The sequence below is a fragment of the Clarias gariepinus genome, chromosome 24 (genome assembly GCF_024256425.1).
Source record: "Clarias gariepinus isolate MV-2021 ecotype Netherlands chromosome 24, CGAR_prim_01v2, whole genome shotgun sequence".
Taxonomy (NCBI): Eukaryota; Metazoa; Chordata; class Actinopteri; order Siluriformes; family Clariidae; genus Clarias; species Clarias gariepinus.
In genome coordinates this window covers 15,023,457-15,046,161 of record NC_071123.1, presented here as the reverse complement: position 1 = coordinate 15,046,161, position 22,705 = coordinate 15,023,457, and the positions used below count along the sequence as shown (strand labels likewise).

Sequence of the window (22,705 nt, the reverse complement as noted above, 5' to 3'; positions counted from 1 at the left end):
TGCTTTTGTTTAATTGTCCACTTTGTCACCTCAAGTATGCTTTGCTCTGTTTTTTTGTGCAGCGCTCCTGTATAAACCCATCGACCGCGTGACGCGCAGCACACTTGTTCTCCATGTAAGTATAAAGTCCTTCAAATTCCTCTTTTGCTTTCCTCAAAGCGTCTACACAGACATGTGCTGCAGCGTATGTGTGTAACCTGTGGTGGCTGCTCCATTGTTCAAGTCACCTTTACATAAGCCCAACACACACACACACACACACACACACACAGAGGTACATTTAACCACACCCTCATCGTCTTTTACCAGAGATAAGACTGCGCCAAGATACACCGGTGAAAAATAGCCGGCGTGAACCTGACTGAACTGGGCACGCTGGGATTGTTAGACTCACGTGTGTTAGGATTGTAGACGATGGAGGATGATGATCGCAGCTGTCAGCGACAAGGGAATTCAGGGTTGTGTCCTAAATCACATAAAGCGCAACATATTATTTAGTGCTTAAGTATGTGGTTTGGGACACAGCCCAAATATTCGCACATACTTGAATATACAGTGCCTTTGCAAAAGTACTCACTCCCCTTGGTGTACGATTTGATTTACACGACACAATGTTGTGACACAAATGACAATTAAGACAAATTATAAGAAATCAGAGAGTGTGCAAGTAATCCAGGGTTTCAGACAAAAGAGCCGAATCAAATAAAAATGTCATCCTTTTCATGACGTAACCAGGTAAACCCTTGCAGCCACTTTGATCTAAACCGGAGTTGTTGGCACAAGAAATTCACAAGCTGTGCTTTCCTCGCCTTATTTGATAATGATTACCGAACACTAAACAAGCCTGGCTGGGATGACAGTACTGTACCGTACTGTACCTGAGAGCTTACACTGGTTCACTCAGTCTTTATATTGATTGCCTTTGATGTAGAGGATTTGTATAAGCAGGAAGTAAGGAAAAGTCATTCGCTGTGTTCCTATTGGCCAGAAGTTCCTTGTGAGAATTTAGTCGTCTTATGTAAGATTCCAAACTGTAAGGAGTGAAACTACGCAGTGTAAAGGGAACCGCGAGCAGTAAAGGGAACAAGTGAACAACGGTGCATCACTTTGCCGGAAGTGGATAAGTAAAATTACTCATCAGTCACTGCCTATCGCTGGAGCGCGAAATAATACAGAATAACAACGCGCATTATTTATTTGTTACTTAATAATAATTACAGTAGTAATTTGTATGTAATTTACATATATAGTCAATATTGCATTGGCTGTTAACTGAAGAGGTTCATATTGTGCAGCCTAACATCAGGAGTCCCATATTTAGTTGGTTAAGGTCCAATCAGTTTCACGTGATCGGTCATATGATGTCAGGATAAATACACCTGGTCTGAAAGGTGCAGGATCCCTCAATCTTTCACACTACTATTATATGCAAGCAATATAAAAATTAGGGATCTCTATTAACATATTGTGGTGAAGTATAGGTGAGGGTTGGGTGGGTAGAAGAAAAACTTTGAACACCCCAGAGAGCAACATTAAATCCATTCTAACAAAATGGAAAGAACGTGGCATCACTACAAATGGGACATAAGAACTCTGGGCAGGAAGGACATTAATCAGAGATGCAACAAAACACTGAGACAAAAAGATAACCATGAATGATCCACAATGAAGATGGGAGGATCTGTCCAAAGCCTTACATTCCACAGAGAAGACACAAATATGAGAACGTATCAACATGTGGACGAACATCATGAGGAGGTGAATACTCTATTCACGTAAATAACGTCTGGTGGCGTTGCAGTGTTCTAGACACGTTCTCAGAGTAAGATTAAACTGATTAAACTGAGTGTGTTGAACCTCACCCGCTTTATGAGCACCTAATGAGTGCTGTTATAGCTGGATAAACACAAATCCGCCCAGAAACACTTCAAAACCTAGTGGAAAGCCTTGGCAGAAGAGTGGAGCTTTTTATAAAAGCTGGTTTGAAAAGTTCATATCGGTGCACTTTATAAATATTTAGCCGTATATAGTGGACATCCTGCTACGTCATCCATGGTTTTGCAACTGGTTAAAGATATAAATCTCAGAGTGATTCCACATCTATATATTTAATTTTTCCGGAGATATGGCACTTATATAGACGAGAGACCAAACAGGGTGAAAAGTTTAGCATGATGTCATACTGTAGTTCAGACGCTTCACTAATTCTAATTCAGTTGCTTTTTTGACTTTCGAAAAATGAGTTAACAGTAAAAAAAAAAAAAAAAAAAAAAAAAAAATTAAGTTCAGTAAATGTAGTAAAGTTGGTTGCTGACATAAACCTATTCCTATAAGCGCAACTCCATCAAGGAAGGCAAGTCATCATGAATCATCCCATAATAGGTTTTGGAGTAAGCTCAGTCCAGAAGCTTTTATTAGGTTAAATAAATAACCAGACGCACTCATCTGTTTATTAATCAAATGGTTAATATATTTTACATGTAAGATTATAATAAAACGTAACACGCGGTCTGCTCTCTTTCATAAACACTGACATTTTAATGCCATAAATAACTCCCTCCGCTTTAAAACCTGACTGACTCAAGACTAAGTCATCCGTACACCCTTGCACACCTTCAGCAGGGTTAACTCGCACTTGTTTGTGTTAAATCAGGATCTGCTGAAACACACTCCTAAGGAGCACCCGGATTTCGCCCTGCTGCAAGACGCGCTCCGAATCTCCCAGAACTTCCTGTCTAGCATCAACGAGGATATCGACCCGCGCCGCACCGCCGTGACGACCCCGAAGGGAGAGGTGAGTTTGAATGGAAACAAGGCTGTTTTTTTTTTTTTTTTTTTTTTTACTGCGTGCTTGAGACCTACTAATAGTGCAGTGTGGTTCATATGGTTAGTCACACTTCGTTAGTCATGCACAATATACTGTACCGCTCTCCCTCTCTGTCGTCTTCTTACTTTTTGAGTCTTCGTCTAAACCCTGCACATCGATGACGTCTTCCCAGATCTCGCCTCCCTCGTTTTCCACACTTATTCATTCAGTTTGCATGCCGGCGGCAGCTCGCAGGAAGTCCGTGGCACCGTGTTGACATTTGGCTCTCAGCAGGGAACCGAAAGCCTGTTTTAACACCATGACCTCATTTTGTCTTTTACAAAACTCGCGTGTGTATCTGTCCTTCTAAATGTTTGTCCTGCTGTATGTGTGTGTCAGGTTCGTCAGCTGGTGAAGGACGGGTTCCTGGTGGAGGTGTCTGAAGGCACGCGCAAACTCCGCCATGTCTTTCTCTTCACTGACTTGCTGCTGTGTGCCAAGATGAAGAAGACTGCAGTGGGGTAGGACACACACACACACACACACACACACACACACACACACACACACACATACAACAATGCAATACACACAGTAATAAATATTCATTTTGCACACGTATGCACACAGCACGAAACAACCATCTGGGCGTTTTTTTTTTTTTTAAGTTTTAATACAGTTTAACACGCCAGAGGAAAAAAAACCCCACGTATTTGTTGATAAACATGATGTAATTGCGTCCTCCAGCAGCGTTAATTTCCTCCGAGAATCGTTCCTGTCATCTTTTGCATCTTTGCAGATGGGCGGTTTTATTTCTGGAAACTGCTTCTCTGTTTAGTCACTCAGATGCCGTCTATTTACTGTCGTCAGGGAGACACCGCTGATGATTGATCGCTTCCGTTACCGTGGCAATCCTGCGATAAAGTTCCCACATGGATAAACGATTCATTCATTTTTCGATAAGCATCTACTGTCTCGCTGATATTTGCATTTTCCTTATTTTTTTACATCATCTCTAATGAATTCAAAACACTGGCAGATCTCCGATCAGTGGAAATTCAAGATTTGATTTATCTATCTTTCAGCTTTCAGTCTTATTTCCTATTTTCCTTCAAGCAGCTGTTAGGCACTCTACAGACACAGTGCGAAGATTTAGTCATTCCCGCTGACAGAATATTGATATTCGTGTCATATATTTATGGTAATTAGGATGGATGAAAGCTGATGATGTGTAAAAAGTGTTTAATATGCTGGTTAGACACCAGTGCAGGCCCGGGCTCACAGGCACAATCCCATAATAAAGCTGTATTGCAGATTGTTAGGGACACATTTATATTACATGCAGTACATTTACTCTGTGTGTGTGTTTGTGTGTGTGTGTGTGTGTGTGTGTGTGTGTGTGTGTGGGAAGGGGGGTTGTGGACACACATGGCTGTTGCAATGACTGCTAATCAGGACTAGTGCAACTAACTCTTGCAATTACACAAACCACTCACATGGACAATTGACCTTTTGAACCATTTACTTCTTGTGTTGAAGTAAAGAAATTGCTCACATTATTAATTTTCCTTCCACATCCACACAAAGAATGTTTAGATCAACTATTTTAACTTTTGCATTCCCCCGAAACACTTTCACTTTAACTATTTTCCCCCTTGCATTTACACGAAACATTAGCATCAACCATTTTCCCTCTTGCATTTACACAAAACACTTGCATCAACCATTTTTCCTTTTGCATTTACACAAAACACTCGCATTAACCATTTTCCTCTTGCATTTACACAAAACACATTAACCATTTTTCCTCTCACATTTACACAAAACACTCGCATTAACCATTTTCCCTCTCGCATTTACACAAAACACTCGCATTAACCATTTTCCCTCTCGCATTTACACAAAACACTCGCATTAACCATTTTCACTCTTGCATTTACACAAAACACTCGCATTAACCATTTTCCCTCTTGCATTTACACAAAACACTGGCATTAACCCAGGGGCGTTTCTAGGATTTTCAGTTAAGGGGGGCTCAGCCCCCATAGATGTTTTACACATATTTTGCTTGTTCAGAATCAGTACTCAAATGAGTCTTCTTGATCACACATGCTGTTTACTGTATAAACCTTTTTCTATGTACAGGTACAATCAGAAAAATGTAACCAGAAAACAGCATATAACTTTAAACTTACATTGATTAGCAATATAAACAACACACCTATGAGGCTGGACAATGGAATAAACTGTGTGGGGGCCAATAATGTCAAACATTTATCTGTTCATTCTTTGACAATACTGCTGCTTTTTGTTGAAAACTGGCAGACATAAAAAATGTAAAAAATAGTTTCTGATGCAATGACTTCAATCAGTGTTGGGTATAACAGTGGTAGTGTTGCTGAGAGGCTGCGCTTTCCGAGAACTGAACTGTAGAACTGAACAGAGAACTGTAGAGGAAGGTTTTTTTTAAGTCACATGGGAGTTGGTCTCCAAATGAGCAGCAGGTAAGAATAGAAAATCTTTTTTTTTTCATGTAACTTGAAAAACCTTCCATCTACAGTTAAATATAAATATTAAAACTTTGATTATCATGTTATCTAGTTTAATTTAGTGTTTCAGCACTCTCGTACTGTATTATCCATTTTACCTTTTAATCGCACAAAATCTTTATAAATTCACTACTGTTGTATTGTAATCGTACAGTATAATTGTTCTATCATGTCTTGTGTATTGTGTAATAGTTTCCGTTTTCTTGTAGACCCATTAAGTGTTTAATGTGAAATTGTAAGAGAAAGCACAACTCTTCTCCACCCTGTCTTTTCTTTTAGGAGACATCAGCAGTATGAGTGTAAATGGTACATCCCGCTGGCTGATCTCACCTTCCAGACCCTGGATGACTCGGACTCCTGTACACACGTCCAGACGCTTCCTGAGCACGAGATCGAGGAGATGAAGATCAAGATCTCAGTCATCAAGAATGAGATTCAGAAAGAAAAGGTTATTTTTGTGTTTCTGGAAATCAAATTTATGTAAGTCTCAGACAGGCAGGCAGACAGACTGGCAGACAGACTGGCAGACAGACTGGCAGACAGACTGGCAGACAGGCAGGCAGACAGACAGGCAGACAGGCAGACAGACAGGCAGGCAGGCAGGCAGACAGACAGACAGACAGACAGACAGACAGGCAGGCAGACAGACTGGCAGGCAGACAGGCAGACAGGCAGGCAGACAGGCAGGCAGGCAGACAGGCAGGCAGACAGACAGACAGGCAGGCAGGCAGACAGACAGACAGACAGACAGACAGGCAGACAGACAGGCAGACAGGCAGACAGACAGGCAGACAGGCAGGCAGACAGACAGGCAGGCAGGCAGACAGGCAGGCAGGCAGACAGACAGACAGACAGACAGACTACAGAGTAGTGGGCACAGTTCATTGGGGCTAAAAGAGGCACTGACCATAAATGGTTCTTGGCCTGTGAATGCCTAGGGTTACTACAGGGTGGCCCTGCTCAGTGACCACACACACTCTCGGACATAGAGGAAAGTTTGACCCACACTTTCAGAAACTCCACTATGCCATGTTTATTTTCGTCAACAATGACCCTTAAATAGCGAGGTGTATTTTAAATATACACACTGCTCCCTCCTGTAGTCAGATCAAGGTTACTGTTGTTATTGTTTAGAGGATTAGTTCCTACTGATGAAGTGGTGCTACTGGAAATAAACCCCCTCATCCAGTTCCCAAGTAACACACACACAGATTTTAAGAGAATTAGGGGTTTCCTTGAAGTCTGTGTTGTTGTTTTCCAGTAAGATGCATGTAAACAGACACAGTGTGAAGGTAATTATGTCAGTCCAGGACATACACACTGCACAATTACACAACGCCTTAGTCCTTTGTTGTGTCTCTGACACTCACAGGATGTCTTTATAGAGGGGTGGGCGAGCGAATAGCGGGAAATGAATTAAGAGATCACTTGAGTAGGTTTCTGGGAGGGAAATGATTATAGATTTGATTGTGTGTGTTTGTGTTCGTGTTAAATGCACAATGGATAACATGGCAGACGTAATAACGGCATTCCTGATGTGTGTGTTTGTGCGTGTAACAGAAGTCCCAGAAAGGCCAGAGCCGCAACGTGGACCGTATGAGGAAGAAGATGAATGAGCAAGAGTCGTGTCTGCTGCTACACTCTCCCACAATCCCGTTCCGCATTCACAACAAAAACGGCAAGGTAGCACATAGAACTGCTCAATTACACACTGCAGTACAGTGTCACACATCCGGCACCCTGCAATTACCACACATCCGGCACCCTTTGGTACACTGTAACACACATCCAATACCCTTTGGTACACTGTAACACACATTCAATACCCTTTGGTACACTGTAACACACATCCAATACCCTTTGGTACACTGTAACACACATCCAATACCCTTTGGTACACTGTAACACACATCCAATACCCTTTGGTACACTGTAACACACATCCAATACCCTTTGGTACACTGTAACACACATCCAATACCCTTTGGTACACTGTAACACACATCCAATACCCTTTGGTACACTGTAACACACATCCAATACCCTTTGGTACACTGTGTAACACACTTCCGGCGCCCTTCATTACAACTACATCTGACAACTTTCAGTAGTATGTAATCCGGCAACCTTCGGTACACTGCAACACGGATCCGGCGCCCTTTGGTACACAGTGTAACACACATTCAGCATCCTGCAGTTAACACACGTACACCTGTCTTCAGTTAACCATATTACACATTAATTAAAAAAATAATGGAAAAACACAACTGTATTACATCAGTGCGTGATTGTGTGGAACTGCAAACTACCTGTCCACCCACCAGAGGGCGGCATTGTCTTTTTTCTTTACTAATGCATTTTTCCTCCTCTCTCTCTCTCTCTCTCTCTCTCTCTCTCTCTCTCTCTCTTTCTCTCTCTCTCTTTCTCTCTCTCTCTCTCTCTCAGAGTTACTTGTTCCTGCTTTCCTCAGACTATGAGCGGTCAGAATGGAGAGAGAGCATTCAGAAGCTCCAGAAGAAAGGTCCGAAAGACACACACACACACACACACACACACACACACTCAGAAACTTCACTTAGGAGCTGCTTAAACAGTTGCACAATAGATAATAGTAGAGAGAGGGTGCAGACACACACACACACACACACACACACACACACACACACGGATACACACATTACTGTGGAGTGTGTGAGTAATTCTAGCCTTCTTTGTGATTGCAGATCTCCAGTCTTGTGTGTTGAGTTCACTGGAGCTTCAGGTCCTCACCAGCTCCTGCTTCAAGCTGCGCACCGTCCATAACATTCCTGTCACAACTAATAAAGATGGTAACACACACACACACACACACACACACACACACACACTTCTGCATACACAGCGATGCAAACCGAGGCTCGTAATTCTGGTGACTCATAGCTTACTTTTTTATTTTTTTTTACAATTCTATCAGGGTTTGTTCCACTTCAGAGCCCAAAGCTGTGCTCTGCTCCAGATAAAAGAACCTAAAAAAGGTTACACACACACACACACACTCGTACCTTCCTTCCCAGGAGTAGAGAAATACCAGAATTCAGGTTAGCACCTGGTTCCAATCCACTGATAACCTCTGCCTCGTTCTCCTCTCTCTTATCCCTCGACTCTCCGCTGAGCTCGTGAGCGAGGAGCTCGCTTCTCTTGTTTATTTTCCTGCCCATTTGGATCCGGCTGGCATTAAAGCCATCTGTCAGACCGGCAGAGAGATTTCAGATCTGCTGAGCCGATCACGGCAATGCACTGTGGAAGAAAAGATTATTTCTGTGAATGAAACAGTTTCTCCGAAGTTCAAACTTTAGGTTTAATTTTTTTTTATAAATCTAAACTAAGAGGATAACATCATGAAAAATACACTCGTTGCCGTGATTCGATGGAAGCTCAGAGAAAATGACTGAGAATAAGAATTATACCCACCTGCGAGTGTAATGTCACAGGAAAATAATCAACATCAAGGCTGATGGAGGGGTGTGATCTGCTGAACTTGAAGTCGAGTTACTGTTTATTACTTTTCCATAAAGGCATGTGTTTAGTCTCCGACACCGGTGACTCCTTCCGAAAGGTGTTAAATAAACAGCTCCTCTCCTTATCAACACGTACAGTACACTGCATAAATGCCTTCATGTCGGATGTTAGCTAGACATCGCTCATGTTGTTACTACGGAGACCCGAACCCATGAAAGGGAGCACATTCAGACCGGTGGTGTTGGAGAATTCAACAACGATTATTAATATGGTTGTGGAAGCTGTACTTTTGTTGAGTACTGTATTTAATAAGCTTGGCTGGTTTAAATCGTCACTCTGGGTCCTGTAGCATGCTAATAGTAGCGCTTTGTGTAGACGTGTCACATAAACATGTCAGCGAAGGTCTCAGAGGTCTCCGAAACGTGTCTGTTTAATGTTCAAGGTGAAACACCAGGCAGATCATGCATTCCAACATTTTACTCCTGATTTAAACAGTTTGCGTGTCCGTAGGGTTTAATGCGAATGGGCTTATGCCTCGTGGTGGAAATGCATTTATCTAACCACTCAGAACGCAAGAAATGGGACTTGCTTGAAAATGGTGGACAGAAGTCAAACCAAAGGAGGTACAATGCAAATCACAGTCTCTCACCATTTTTTCCAACGTAGAAGTACCAAAATGTGCAGTTGCTCAAATGAACATTAGGTCCAAAAGTAAGTCAATCCCTATAGACAGCCCATCCCCCCAACAGAAACATGTCGTGAAACAGGTTTGGTTCATGACAACTATACGGAGGTGATTTTTAAATTTTATTTATTTTTTTATGCAATACACCAGTGACAGTGTTTTTTAACCCATACAATTATGCACAATTAGTAGGGATGCACCGAAATTTCGGCCGCCGAAAATTTTCGGCCGAAATAGCATTATCGGTTTCGGCCGAAACGTAAGAAAGCGCCGAAAATAAAAGCCGAAATTGTCGCCACGCCTCTCCCATCCTCCCGTCTCGTTCGCGCTGTCATTACGCATCAAACACGGAGTATGTCGGCGGTTCGGAAGCACTTCAAAGTTTCAGATGAGGACAGCAAAGTTGCAATAATTTTAATTAATTTGTAGTTTTTTTTAATACAAACAAAAAGAAAATATTTTAAACATGTTTTTTAATGAAGCCATTTTCGGTTTCGGTATCGGTTTTCGGCCAAGTGCATCCAAAAATTTCGGTTTCGTTTTCGGCCCAGAATTTTCATTTCGGTGCATCCCTAATAATTAGGGGTGTGGCTGATTTGAGTGACAGCTGCAATGATCTTGTCAAACGGCTAGCTGTCTGCGACGCATCACTTTAGCTAACCAGCTTAGTGAAACATTCCTACGTAGTTTAACTTACCGCAAGAAATGTAGGCGTTGGCACGGGACAGCGTGCAAGTTATGGATGATGGAGTTTAATCAAATACGTGGTAGTGTTAGCATATAAATTACCGTTTGCCACCGTAGCATTTTAGCTATAAGCTAAACCAAACAAGCTTGCGGTAACTAATAGTGACAGCGTCGGTGCGTGTAGTTGAGCTTAAAAATCGGTCTTTAGAAACCCCGTGAGTGACGTCGCATAAGGGTAGTCTGGTTCTTGTACAGTCTATACTTCTTATCTGTAATGATGTCATGTCTGGCAGGAAATTCGAATGGTGTGTTCTAGTACATTTATGGACAGGAATAGAAAACTAGGGGGCGTGTTTTTTTTTTTTGCAAAGTAGACAAATACTTAAGAATCATGTGAACATCCAATAATGATCAAAAGTAAATTTTGCATAACCTCTGTGTTTAGACATAACTTATTGTCGTACAGACACTTTAAATTAGTTGATCAAAATGCTGAGTTGCAGTGTGAATAAGTTCTGCTTATCTTAGTCACTCAAACATGCTGTCGTGCTCTGCTTAAAACAAATAAAATAAAAAAAACACAAAGACTTTCCAGTTTAGTCTGAGTCAGACTGATTGGCTGAACCAGCCGTGTTCCTGGAGAGCTGGTGCTGAATGTGCAGACGCGTTTATGGTTCCTGGCGTTGTACTATATATATGTATATGAATATGATGTGCCCGTATGAACCAGCGTCTGCTGTTAATTGGGCTGTATAACATTTTATTGGACTGTTAAGGAGCCACAGGCTTTGAACAGAGTTGCAAAATAGTTTGTTTACACTGCTTATTAAAACTCTGTTCTTGTGATGCCCTCTGGTGGTGAGCTGAAGTATGTTAATTAAGGTTTCAGAATATAGAAGGTGGGTAATAGGAAAAAAAAAGCGAATTATTTTTGAAAGTAGCTACGATGTAACCAGCTGTCGTCTATGACAGCCACCTCCTTTTTAACTGCCCGTCGTTTACGACAGCTATAATATCGTATTGTAAATGGCTGACGTCTACGGCATCGCTAACGGCCCATTGGTAATATCTATATAAGATGATAAGCCATTGTAAACTGCCAACTGTTCTTTCTTTTTGTTCTTTCTTTTTGCTAAAGAGTGAGTAGGGACAAGGTAAAATAAAAAGCAGCTGGTGTTGGAATGCAAGAAGGAAATTTCAGCCAAGGGTCATAGTTTGAGTCTTTAATGTCAACTGAGACTTTTCAGACTGGAAGAAGAAGAGAGGTGATCGACGGAGCATGCGATCCCCGCTGCAGCGCTCACAGAAATATTTCAAAAGTTTTTTAGGACATGGAGGAGTGTGTGTGTGTGTTGCATTAAGGAGGATTAGCTGTGTGGGTTCTGTTTTCCTCTCCTCACGGCTGTATTTGCATCAGGGACACTGTTGGAGATCTTCAAGTATACACACCTGCGCATACACACACACACATACAGGCCAGCATTTAATTTGCAAGATAGGCTTACACTCTATCTCTCTGTCTTTTTCTTTCCTTCCATCTCACACACATCTAAACATATACAAAGATCTTTTTCTGTTTACTTCCTCACATGACACTTTGATAGACCGGTGTGAGGACCTAACCCAGCTCAAACTTGAACGCTGCCACACACTGCACGCAGACTTTAAATAGTTATAACATTTGTGGAAAGTATTAAAATATTACCAGGAATTCATTCGAATGTAGTCATTAAAAAAAATAAAAATTCAGTAGCTACAACACAACAAGCAATATTTGAATAAAACATTTTTCAAGTAGGAGCAAATGCAAGGGATTTCCTTCAACAATTATTCGAATAAGACGAATAAAGCAAAACGATTTCCACCAGTTCCACGTTTGAATCAATAAATGGAAAGTTCAGATGTTCTTAGCTGACTCCATGCTCTCCACTCACACAGGGGTAGCTCAGTGGTTAAGACGTTGGACTACAGTTTGGGAGGTCCCAGATTCTCACTGTTGGGCCCTTGAGCAAGGCCTTTGACCCTCAACAGCTCAGATGTATAATGAGATAAAAATGTAAGTCGCTCTGGATTAGCGCGTCTGCCAAATGCCAATGTAAACATAAAATATCAAATTTAATTATACAGCATATCGTGAATCATGATCATTTAAAAAAACGCAATACAAGTGGAATGGGCATCGAGGTATCGTGATAATACTGTATCGCACAGTCCCCGGTGATTCCCGTCTGTAGAACATAAGGAGTTATGTTGAAGGAGTCTGAATTGAAGGGCCGTTTTCTTCTAATCTGATTTTGGAAATTCCATATATTAAGATGCTTTAATTAAATGCAGGATAAGTTCAATTTATTGTTCGATGCTAAGCAATGCAAAAGAAAGTTATAATCATGGTTAAACTATAACGATCCCTCATTATATATGTAGAGAGACATTAGCGATTATTAAAGCTTGGAAAGAAGAAGCAGCTAGACCAACTTATCTGTTGAACAGTTCACACCCACAACCATCTTGCAGTCTTTTTTTTAAGGACACAGGTGGGTAGTCCTGGTCCTAGAAGGTTTAGTCACAGTTATGTCCCTTGTTTCACTCTTATGCAAAACTGCTACCTTTTAAATGGTTGCAAGTCACTCAACGCTGCTGAATTCTCCATGGTGTTTCGTTTTATTCAAACAAATAAAATCGAAATTGGGATCATGGTGTTATTTCTGCGTGAGAGAGAAGCAAATGCTTCCAGATGTGCCGTTATTGGAAACCAATCAACCCTCGGGTGGTAACAGTAACTCCTCGACTTGTTGGGCCGCATCACCAAACTCCACCAGGGATTCTTTTCCCACAACACAACACAACACACTCACTCGTTGTCATGTGGCTGCCAGCGGGCATATTTAATCCCTGAAAGGCTGGAGTTTCTCACTCACTTCTCCTGTTCGACACTGACGCGACGGTCCTACGTCTGGATGGACGCCATGTGGAAGTGGAGTACGAATGGAGGAACAAGATGTGCTCGGAAGATGAATGAAGCTGAATAGAGAAAGTGTCCTGTATCGTCTCTCTAACACGCTTTCAATATCGTGTGTGTTTCAGATGAAGAATCTTCTGGCCTGTACGGCTTCCTGCACGTCATCGTCCATTCTGCCACAGGTTTCAAAGAGTCAGCCAGTAAGTACTGTGTGTGTGTGTGTGTGTGTGTGTGTGTGTGTGTGTTTACATTCGTACAGTTAACTGCATTATTTCATTACCCACAGGATAAGTACAACTAATATACAGCATCTGTTTGGGAGGATTGTATTTCTTGTTCCTTAGGAGCACAAACCTGGTTAATGCACATTAATGTCATTAGCAGAAGATCACGGACTGCCAGAGAGAGAGAGAGAGAGAGGCGTTAGAGAGAGAGGGGCCTTTGCAACACTGATATAGTTCAGCTCAGGTTTCAGCTGCCTGACTGGACTGAGAGACAAACAGTAAATAAACTGTAAATACAGATGAACAGATATGTGGACAGGTTTCTAAATATATCTTTAGATATTTTAGTTTTGTGAATGGTAAGACATAAAGACATAAAGATGGTAATTGGACAGGTGGATAGGTAGGTGTGGGTAGGTAGATGGACAGACAGACAGGTAGGGGCGAGTGGATAGTTGGACTGATAGATAGGAATTTACCCTGGGTGGTGTGTGGACGGACAGATAGACAGGTAGGGGCGGGTGTGTGTATGGACAGATAGACAGTTAAGGGTGGGTGTGTGTAGATGGACAGACTGGTAGGGGTACATAAGTAGATGGATAGATAGACAGGTAGTGGACTGGTTGATAAAGAGACAGATAGATGGACAGACTGATAGAAGTGCCTAAGTAGATAGATAAACAGGTAGGAGCAGGTTGATAGAGGGACAGAATAATGGGGCGGGTAAGTAGATGGACAGATGGACAGGTAGAGGCAGGTATGTAGAAAGAATTAGGGGAAAACGTGTAGATGGATGAAAAGACAGGTAGGTAGACAGATAGGCAGGTATTGGTGTGTAGGGAGATGGACCAATGGGAAGATAGGTGTCAAACATATAAATGCATCGACTGATGGGTAAAGGGGCAAATGTATAACTGGACAGATGGTCAGGTAGGGGCAGATGGACAGAGAGAGACCTAGACAGCTAGGGGCTAAATGACAGGTAGATGGACTGAGATAGAGGGTAGATGGGACAGATGGACAGGTAAGGGCAAAATGACCGATAGAAGGTAGATGGACAGATGGGTGGAGAGATGTAACACAAAGCTGAATATTAAAATCAGTTAAAAACAAAAACTAAATATTTACAAGTAGATTATTGCATCTTGAATACTTAAATAGATCTTTTGATATTTAACGCGTATTTATTTCCGTAGCCGAGGTCCATTTACCCATCAGTCAGTCGCCCCCGACGCAACACACGACTAATTCATTTCCTTTTAATATCCAGAACGGTGTTGCATATGGTGTGTTGATGTGAATTAGCATAGCTTTTATAGCGTTAGCAGTAGCATATGGCAGCCTCCCGCTGTAGATTAGATTGTGTGATAACAATCGGGCATCTGTTTTTAAGTGGTACAGAAGAGCCTAGCGCAGGGCCGCGCAGATAAAAAGGTCCTCTCGGTTCTCTCAGAACGTCCTGCTTGCACTAACAACTACACTGACAGCTCTCAAAAGAGGCATTGTGTGTGTGTGTGTGTGTGTGTGTGTGCGCGCATCTCGCATCTGTTGCTTTTCTTTGTTTCTCCCCCCCAGCTTGGCGTGTGGTTTACATTCATCATTGATTTGCCTCAGCGTATGAGAACATGCTGCCTGTTAGTGCACGTTTCATCCGTCTCTCAGTCACCATGCTGCAAAAACAATAAGGGAGAGAGAGAGAGTGCACATTTTCTTTTTCTATGTTTTTACTATCTTTATGAGAAAATGTAAAGGATATAAAGAAAAAATTTTATTTAAGCAGTAAGTGAATGTCCACCTCTTGGTTTCAGGTTAGCTCATTAAGAAAGCCGTTATTTCCTGCATGTACGTCGATCCTCAGTCGCGAGCTCGAACCCAGGCTTTATGCAGCAGCCATCACAAAGTGACCACAAGCATTTTACCCTCCAGCAGTTGCACATCTGTGAGCAAACATAACAAAACCCCGAACCTGGTTCTGCTTATTTTCTGCTCTCTTTTCCCTCTTAGAAACAATCGCTTGTGTTTTGTAAAACGAGCTTGTGTGTACAACACCAGCAAGTCAAGCTTGGGATTTTTTTATAATTTTTTTACAAGCATAAATGTAACTCTAGCTGTCACTTTCAACACATGCACAGATTTTTTTTGAGGCTCGGACTCCTGCTGTGCTTCATTGTTCATTCATGCTGTTCTAAGTTTTTGGGGCGTCTTAACCAACCTTCATTTATAAAGGTAAAAAAGATCTGCTGAATTTTGTTTATACAATAAACATGAGAAGAAGTGAAAAAAGGTCTAATTCAATATACAGTCAATCCTACAAGAGACTGTATCTGTGTTTGATATTCAAAATCATGTGCAAAGGTGAAGTCGTACCTTCAGCTGCAGGTTTTAAGGGGTTGCCGTAGGGGACCATCTGAACTACATGCTTAAATCGGTGCAGGTTTTTTACGCTGAGTACACTCCCTGACGTAACCCCACCATCTTTAATCCCAACTTGGAACCGGCACTAGTGATGCCCTGCATCCAGTGGCTGGGTTTGGGGCATTGGCTGGCTTCTGCATGGCGGGTCATTGGCTTTCACATGGCGGGTCTGAAGCCCCTAATGAAAGAAACACACCAGACTGTCAGCTTTTCATAGTTTCTCCTGAAAGTCTTCTAAGTCAGTTCACTGTAACGAGCACTGTTGATTGTTGAATTTTTTCCTGATAACGTTCCAATACTTCTGGCCCTTGAGAATTCCAGAAAACTGCATTGATGAATTTTACAGCTTGATGGTTGACTTTTAAACTTCTTCTCGGTCAGTGATTGAGGATGTTGCCGTTCCATACTCTGCTGTTTACTCTCAGGATCGTAGTGATGAATCCGTCTCTCGTCACCAGTAACGATTCTCTTTAAGAATCTCTTACCTTCCTTAGGTTTGCTTACAGATCCAAACCCTTCTCTTTTGTGAGTTGATTCGGCGCCAGGTCCCCCTGCAGACCACAAAAATTTATCACTGGTATTAGAGCGAAGCATGCTGGTGCTTAATGGATGTTTCTTTGCTGCTGGGACCGGGGCAGGGGCAGTACTTAAGATAAATGGAATTCTTCTTAAATGTCAAGGTCTCTTGGTACAAAGCCTGTAGGCCAGCGTCAAAAATATTGATGGTGAACGGGAATTTCACCTTATAACATCATAACAAACGAAAGCAAAATCATGGACTTGATCATGACGAGTCTCAGTCATGGAACCAGCAAACTAGCATAAAGCCAGCTTTAGTCTTACCATTCAGTCTTACTGTATATGACAAAACTCTGTCATTTTAAAGCTCTACACAGGTCTATGTATTCAGCATGACTGCTTACTAAGTCTATGGATGTAGATGCTTCATGACGTGGTTTTTGCCTGGCTCGTTGACATCTTTGAAGAAACTAGAATAGGACTTAATAGGAGGTTGTAATCATCAGAAGGTTGTGCCAGAAATGATGAATTAGTAACTCTTGATGTTTCATTAGCTGTCATGGGGGCTTAGGGAAATCATGTTAACCTTAAATTCAAATTTACGTCCGACTCCAAAGATTCCAAAGATAAGATTTCTTATTAATATTTCATAATTTACATACATATCAGAGTTAAGTACGGGTTAGTGGATCGACTGACGTGCTAGCTAACGCATCGTTCCCAGGAGGGGCTGCCCTTGGTGTTCAGAAAACACGCCACATGGCTTCCATGTCAAAGGCCGCACTGCAAAACAATCCATCATGAGGTCATTAAATGACACCGATAGTAAATACATCTAAACCCGGCGTGTGCCGTTATTGGGATAGAGACGCAGGGAAATCGACTTTGAACTGCAGCGTCAGCTCCGATGGAGTCGATCTCATGTCTCCGAGATTTCTTCTCCTGTAATCAACACGCATAATAGCGTTTACTTTAACGCTTAAATCCAATTTTTTATCTGGTTGTCAGCAAGTTGCGTGCTTCGATTATCTATTACACGTTACAGTAGCTTGCTTGTTATTTATTTATTGTTTGTCGTTTGTTGTCGTGGTATTGACCTGTCCTTGTCTTCGTACTCGGCCTCACGACTTTTGTTTATCCTTCTCAGATCTCTACTGCACACTCGAAGTGGATTCCTTCGGCTACTTTGTTAGCAAAGCTAAGACGCGTGTCTTCCGTGACACCACAGAACCCCACTGGAATGAGGTAAGCTTTCTGCTTTCTTTTTTTCTCTCTTTTTTTTTCTTTTTTTCTCAACTTCACCCCCGCCAAGCCCATCCAAATTTCTTGTAAGTTTTCATCCGTGTCTTTTAACGTCTGTCCGACAGGAATTTGAAATCGAGCTGGAGGGCTCGCAGTGCCTGCGCATCCTGTGCTACGAGAAATGCTACGACAAGACCAAGCTCAACAAGGACGACAACGAGATCGTAGACAAGATCATGGGCAAGGGGCAAGTGCAGGTAGGAGGAGCACTCTATAGTTCCATGTATTCATACACACACGCGCGGCTAATCTGATCATTTATTTCTGAGACGCAGTTATTATACAGTACATCACACCCTCACTTTTGGATCTCAAGAATTGTATGTTCTTATTATAAGATTTAAAATATATAAAAGCCATTTTTTGTTATCCAGGCCAAGTAGTGCATCATGCACATGGATGAATGATCCTCGCTGCACCGGTTCTAACTGTGTTTTTATTATGCATTGTATTTACCCTGACTCTAAATTATTATTCCAACTGCGTTCCTTCTCGCCTCCTCTCGAATCTAGGGCAGTGTTTAAAGTGCCGGAAAGCGGGGCGAAGTTAATCGCGGCGCCGATTGCCTTGTTTGTGCTTCCCGCTGTCTCTGGGAAACACAGTCATGGTTTTCTCTCTGCTTCTGTATGCTCTCGTCCAACCACAGTCACGTGCTCCATAAACATCTTAAGGGGAGAAATGTGTTGCGCAGGTGTCTCGCTCTGGGAAATTAGCATAACCAGAAACTATTTTTACCCTACGTACGAGTCTGAGGTCTGGAACATGGTGTTTAAAGTTTAGCAGTAACAGTACCAGTATCTCATCCACCAGTCATAAAAATATTAAGCATATGCTTTTGCATTCATTCATATTATAAACCATGTCTAGGTTTTTGAGTCAAAAATGATCCGCACTCTGGTTATATTAAAACTTCTGTAGTTACGGTCTCCCCAGTCACTGCTGTGCAGGTGTGAACGTGTTACATCAGTTTATTTGTAACCGCAGTGCAATCAAAAATGGATGCCCCACTTGTGACTGGCACGAAAGAAGAGCAGTGTTCTGTGATAAATTTTTTCTGGTCCAGCGTGTACCAGGTTTTGCCGAAAAAAAGGAAGGTGAAAATTTCTTTGAGGGAATCGTTACTGGTGACGAGACATGGATTGATTACTACGAGCCTGAGAGTAAACGGAAGAATATTGAACGGAAACATCCTCAATCACCAACCGAGAAAGTTCAAAAATCAACCATCAACTGGAAAATTCATCAATGCCTACAGTTTTCTGGGATTCTCAAAGGCCAGTATTGAAACATTATTTGGAAAACAATCAACAGTGCTTGTTACAGTGAGACGCTTCTTGAAGAGCGGAAGTGATTTTGCATGACGATGCACATCCGCACAACATCAGGACTATAAGCATCCTCCTTATAGTCCTGATGTTCCTCCATTAGACTTTCACCTGTTCGGTCCCCTGAAAGCAGCCCTCCGAGGATGATGATTCACTTTTGATGAAGAAGCATTCGTGACTTGCAGCCCTGCCTAAAACATGTATAAAAATATTAAAAGTCTGGATAATTTTTGACTCACAGGTCATTTTCATTTTAATGTTATCACAGTACAGTATGATTGGATTAACAGTTCTGTTTTACAGAATTCCTGTTGAGCGCGCAGAAAAGCATACTATCCTTGCCACATTAAATATTGTAACATATAGAACAGATTTAAATTCTTTCACACTCACGGACACACACTGGCTTAAAACCCTCGCTTGATGCATCTCTTATGTTTTCCACTGGACGGTGGCACAGATTCAACTGTTTCCAAAGAGAGGTCAGTATCGGGTATCAGCAGGATTGGTGCATTCCTCAAGCAACTACTTGAGGAAGTTGTTATATCAAGCCATATATGATATAAAGAACAAGCTTAATAAAAGTTGTTTCTTCACCCACAGGGTTAGCTTCCCTTTTAACACCTTTCTAATACAGAGTTTCCTCTTTTTCTTTCCCTCCGTTCCTATGTCACCCTACAGTTTATTTTTGCTTTGGCTCTTTATACAGTATGATTCTCTCTCTCTATATGAGTCACTCACTATGCAATTCAGGTTCTATATGATTGCTAAACTGCAGTCTGCTTTACTGGAACATCTCGCTTTTAATACAGTTCTGGAGTTTACAAGCCCTCACGTTTTTCAGTCAATAATTACGAGATCTTTCATGCATCACATCCTCCTGTGAAGCACAGTGGTTCGGTTGAAGATTTTGGAAATACATCAAGAACAGAAATCATGTCCGACAAGAACCTGGTGGAGTCTTTGGAACTAATCTCGGGTTTATACGTCTATGCAGCTGCTCCGTGCAGAGATCTCGTTTCGTGCATTCACGAGTATAATGGTAGAGAAAGTTTATGGCTAAAATGTACTAAGATGGCTACCATGAGTGGGCTTGTTTGTCTATCTTTCCTTCATTCCTGATTGATCCTCATCCCTTCTCTTCCGCACTCTTTTCCTCACTGTGGTTTTGGCAGCGTTGTGTATACGACCATAAAATGAAAACATGCAGGGAACATCGCTCCTGCAGGCAGCAAAGAGATATTTTCACCACATGTGGAGTTGGCATGGCCTGAAAGAAGGAAAATGCTGAAAGAATAGGATGTGCTGTTCTGAAAAAGTTCTAAAACGCTGGGAACATTTGAGGTTTGGGCGACTGGAATAGTCTGTACTTCACACAGGGGAATGATATGAAGCAAAATACAAGAGGTCAGAATAGTTAGTCTTGCTAGTCAAAACTGTTTAAGGAAACATAATATTAACACTTTTACATTATCAGTTCTATACCAGTGAATTGGTAACAAGATCATGGGTAACAAGGCTCACTTATACCCATGGGGACCAAAAGCCAACCCATGTAGTCTGATCCCAGAGAACGGCCAATGCACCAAAAATCACAGAAAAAGGTAACGTCAGTGCTGGCCACCATAGAAAGGTACCAGAACACCCAGTGCACCACAGCCTGCCATACACAGGGCCCAGCGAACAAAGGGCCAAAGTCTCCCAACCCAGCCTCCAAACTTAAATTCCAATCCAATTGATAGATAGGATGCGCCGGACAAACGAGCCCGATTTCCTGAAGCCCCACCCCACATCACTCAAATATTCCGCCTCCAACGTCCTGGTGCCAGACACCACAGCACACACCCAGAGCTCTTGTGGAGTCACAGGTGGCTTAAGGGGAACCTACACAGTGATGAGCTTAATGTATTGCGTTGATTATCAGCCATACATCAATGTAATGGCTGATAGGTGTAAAGAGTATGTAGGCTCATCCCTTTACCAGCATTGAAGACCAAATACAACAGAAAGAATGGCACAGAACTAGAGGGTGTAGGAAAAAGATTAGTGAGGTTAAGTAGATTAATGAAGCCAAAAGGATGCAAGAACCAGATGGTGCAGGAGATTGCAGTTGATGTAAGCCAAAGGTCCAAGATAAAGGTTGCTGCAACGAATGGTGCCACAGAAAGTTTGGTTCAACTCAATAGTGCGACAGAAAGATTGAATCAATGATCCAGCAAGTGCAAAGCATAGCCCATTGGTCCTTCAAATAAGTTTGGTTCATTCAAGTTGGTTTGACCCAAAGACAAATGTTTGTTTCATTGTCCTGCCTGAATAATATAGTCTAGGCTAAAATCTAACATCATTCACGGATGGTAGTTTTTGCTTCCTTATATAAGAAAAAAACATCAAACAAAACCCAGTATGGAGCGTCGGGGCAAATATATAACCACTATTGAAATATTCATGTACTGCAAAAGTCATCAGGGAAGTTAAAGGTAGCCGGAGTGTACAATAACTTTACATTTATTCTAACCACCTAAGAAGGGTTAATGTAATCTAAGAATATAATATAATAAACGCACAGGTATGGACAAGTGATTTTTCCCATTTTGAAGTAAAAATAACGTGACTACCTTGCAGCAGCAAAGATTCCAGTGCTGACAGAGCTGCTGTTTTTTTAACTGGTCAAGCCAAGATGGAAAGACCCAAGATTTTCCCTTCGGTCTCCTGAGGGTTCCACATTTATTGACCGAGTCTGTGGCTTCAGCATCTAAAAAGGCCTTAAATGGGCACGTCTCTATTTAAAGCCTTTTGAAGGTTTGAGTGACATTAAATTTCTTAGACAGGAAAAGTTTAGATTAAGTTTATTGTCCATGCAGTGGGATGTTATAAGCTTTCTTGTCCTGAAAGCTCCTAGAAGATTAAGTTGTATGCAATTAAATTGAATAAGAGAGACTTCTGTCCATTTCTTTGATGATTTCTGGCTGAATAAGACGTGGCTCACGTAATCACTGCCCTTCCCATTTTTTCTTTTGCTTGGTCTGTTTTGCTAGCCTTGTTATTTTGCATGCCCCAGAGTTAACCTTTAACCCTGTGGACCACCATGATAATTAGGGGTCAAATAGCTACTAATGTGGTCCATGAGCTACTTCTTTCGGGCTAACAGAGACCCTAATGGGACTTAAAAGTGAGTTCAAGGGAAGCAACAAAAAGCAAATCAATGGCTCTGTCCATCTGTGTACATTTTGTTATGTAAATCTCAAGTTTATAGTTTTCAACAGTGTGCTATGTGAGAGTGGATTGAGAAAAAGATCTCAGATTCAATGTTTTTACTAGATCGGAAAAGCTATTACCACCATAATAAATATATTATTTAAAAAAATAATAAAATCCCTGTGGACCTTTTCTAAACGTTCTCTCTATACATGTTTGCCCCAAAGTGCAGTCACTAGGGATATGGTATGCACCAGAGCAATAGTTGAACCTAGCACATGAACTACTGGAAATACATGTTTACTAGCTATGATTTCATGATCCTGCCTTATCCTTTCTCTCCTTGACTGTTCCCTCAAGGAAGCTCATGCACTATTTCAGTCTCTTGGGTTCTCCCTTTCTTTGCCTTATCTGTAGTCCCTGGGTTCTTTTTTTAGATCTTTTGTGCTGTTTGACACTGGTAAATTTGACTGGTGGGAGTTTTTATCTGAGCTTGAGAAGGGAAAAAAAACAAGTTCTCAGCTGTCTGAAAGTAGTCTCC

At 41.7% G+C, this 22,705-nt stretch overlaps 1 protein-coding gene across 4 annotated transcripts in view; it reads left to right on the top strand.

The window, feature by feature from the left end:
- abr (ABR activator of RhoGEF and GTPase) overlaps positions 1 to 22,705 on the top strand; it is a 137,337-nt gene that overhangs the window by 82,396 nt on the left and 32,236 nt on the right. For all 4 annotated transcript variants that reach the window (XM_053485939.1, XM_053485938.1, XM_053485940.1 and 1 more), the window contains 10 exons: positions 63 to 115; positions 2,654 to 2,794; positions 3,206 to 3,327; positions 5,635 to 5,803; positions 6,916 to 7,038; positions 7,801 to 7,876; positions 8,079 to 8,183; positions 13,310 to 13,384; positions 17,490 to 17,587; positions 17,710 to 17,841. In XM_053485939.1, the coding sequence (XP_053341914.1) occupies positions 63 to 115; positions 2,654 to 2,794; positions 3,206 to 3,327; positions 5,635 to 5,803; positions 6,916 to 7,038; positions 7,801 to 7,876; positions 8,079 to 8,183; positions 13,310 to 13,384; positions 17,490 to 17,587; positions 17,710 to 17,841 (1,094 nt within the window). The remainder of the gene's footprint in view (positions 1 to 62; positions 116 to 2,653; positions 2,795 to 3,205; positions 3,328 to 5,634; positions 5,804 to 6,915; positions 7,039 to 7,800; positions 7,877 to 8,078; positions 8,184 to 13,309; positions 13,385 to 17,489; positions 17,588 to 17,709; positions 17,842 to 22,705) is intronic.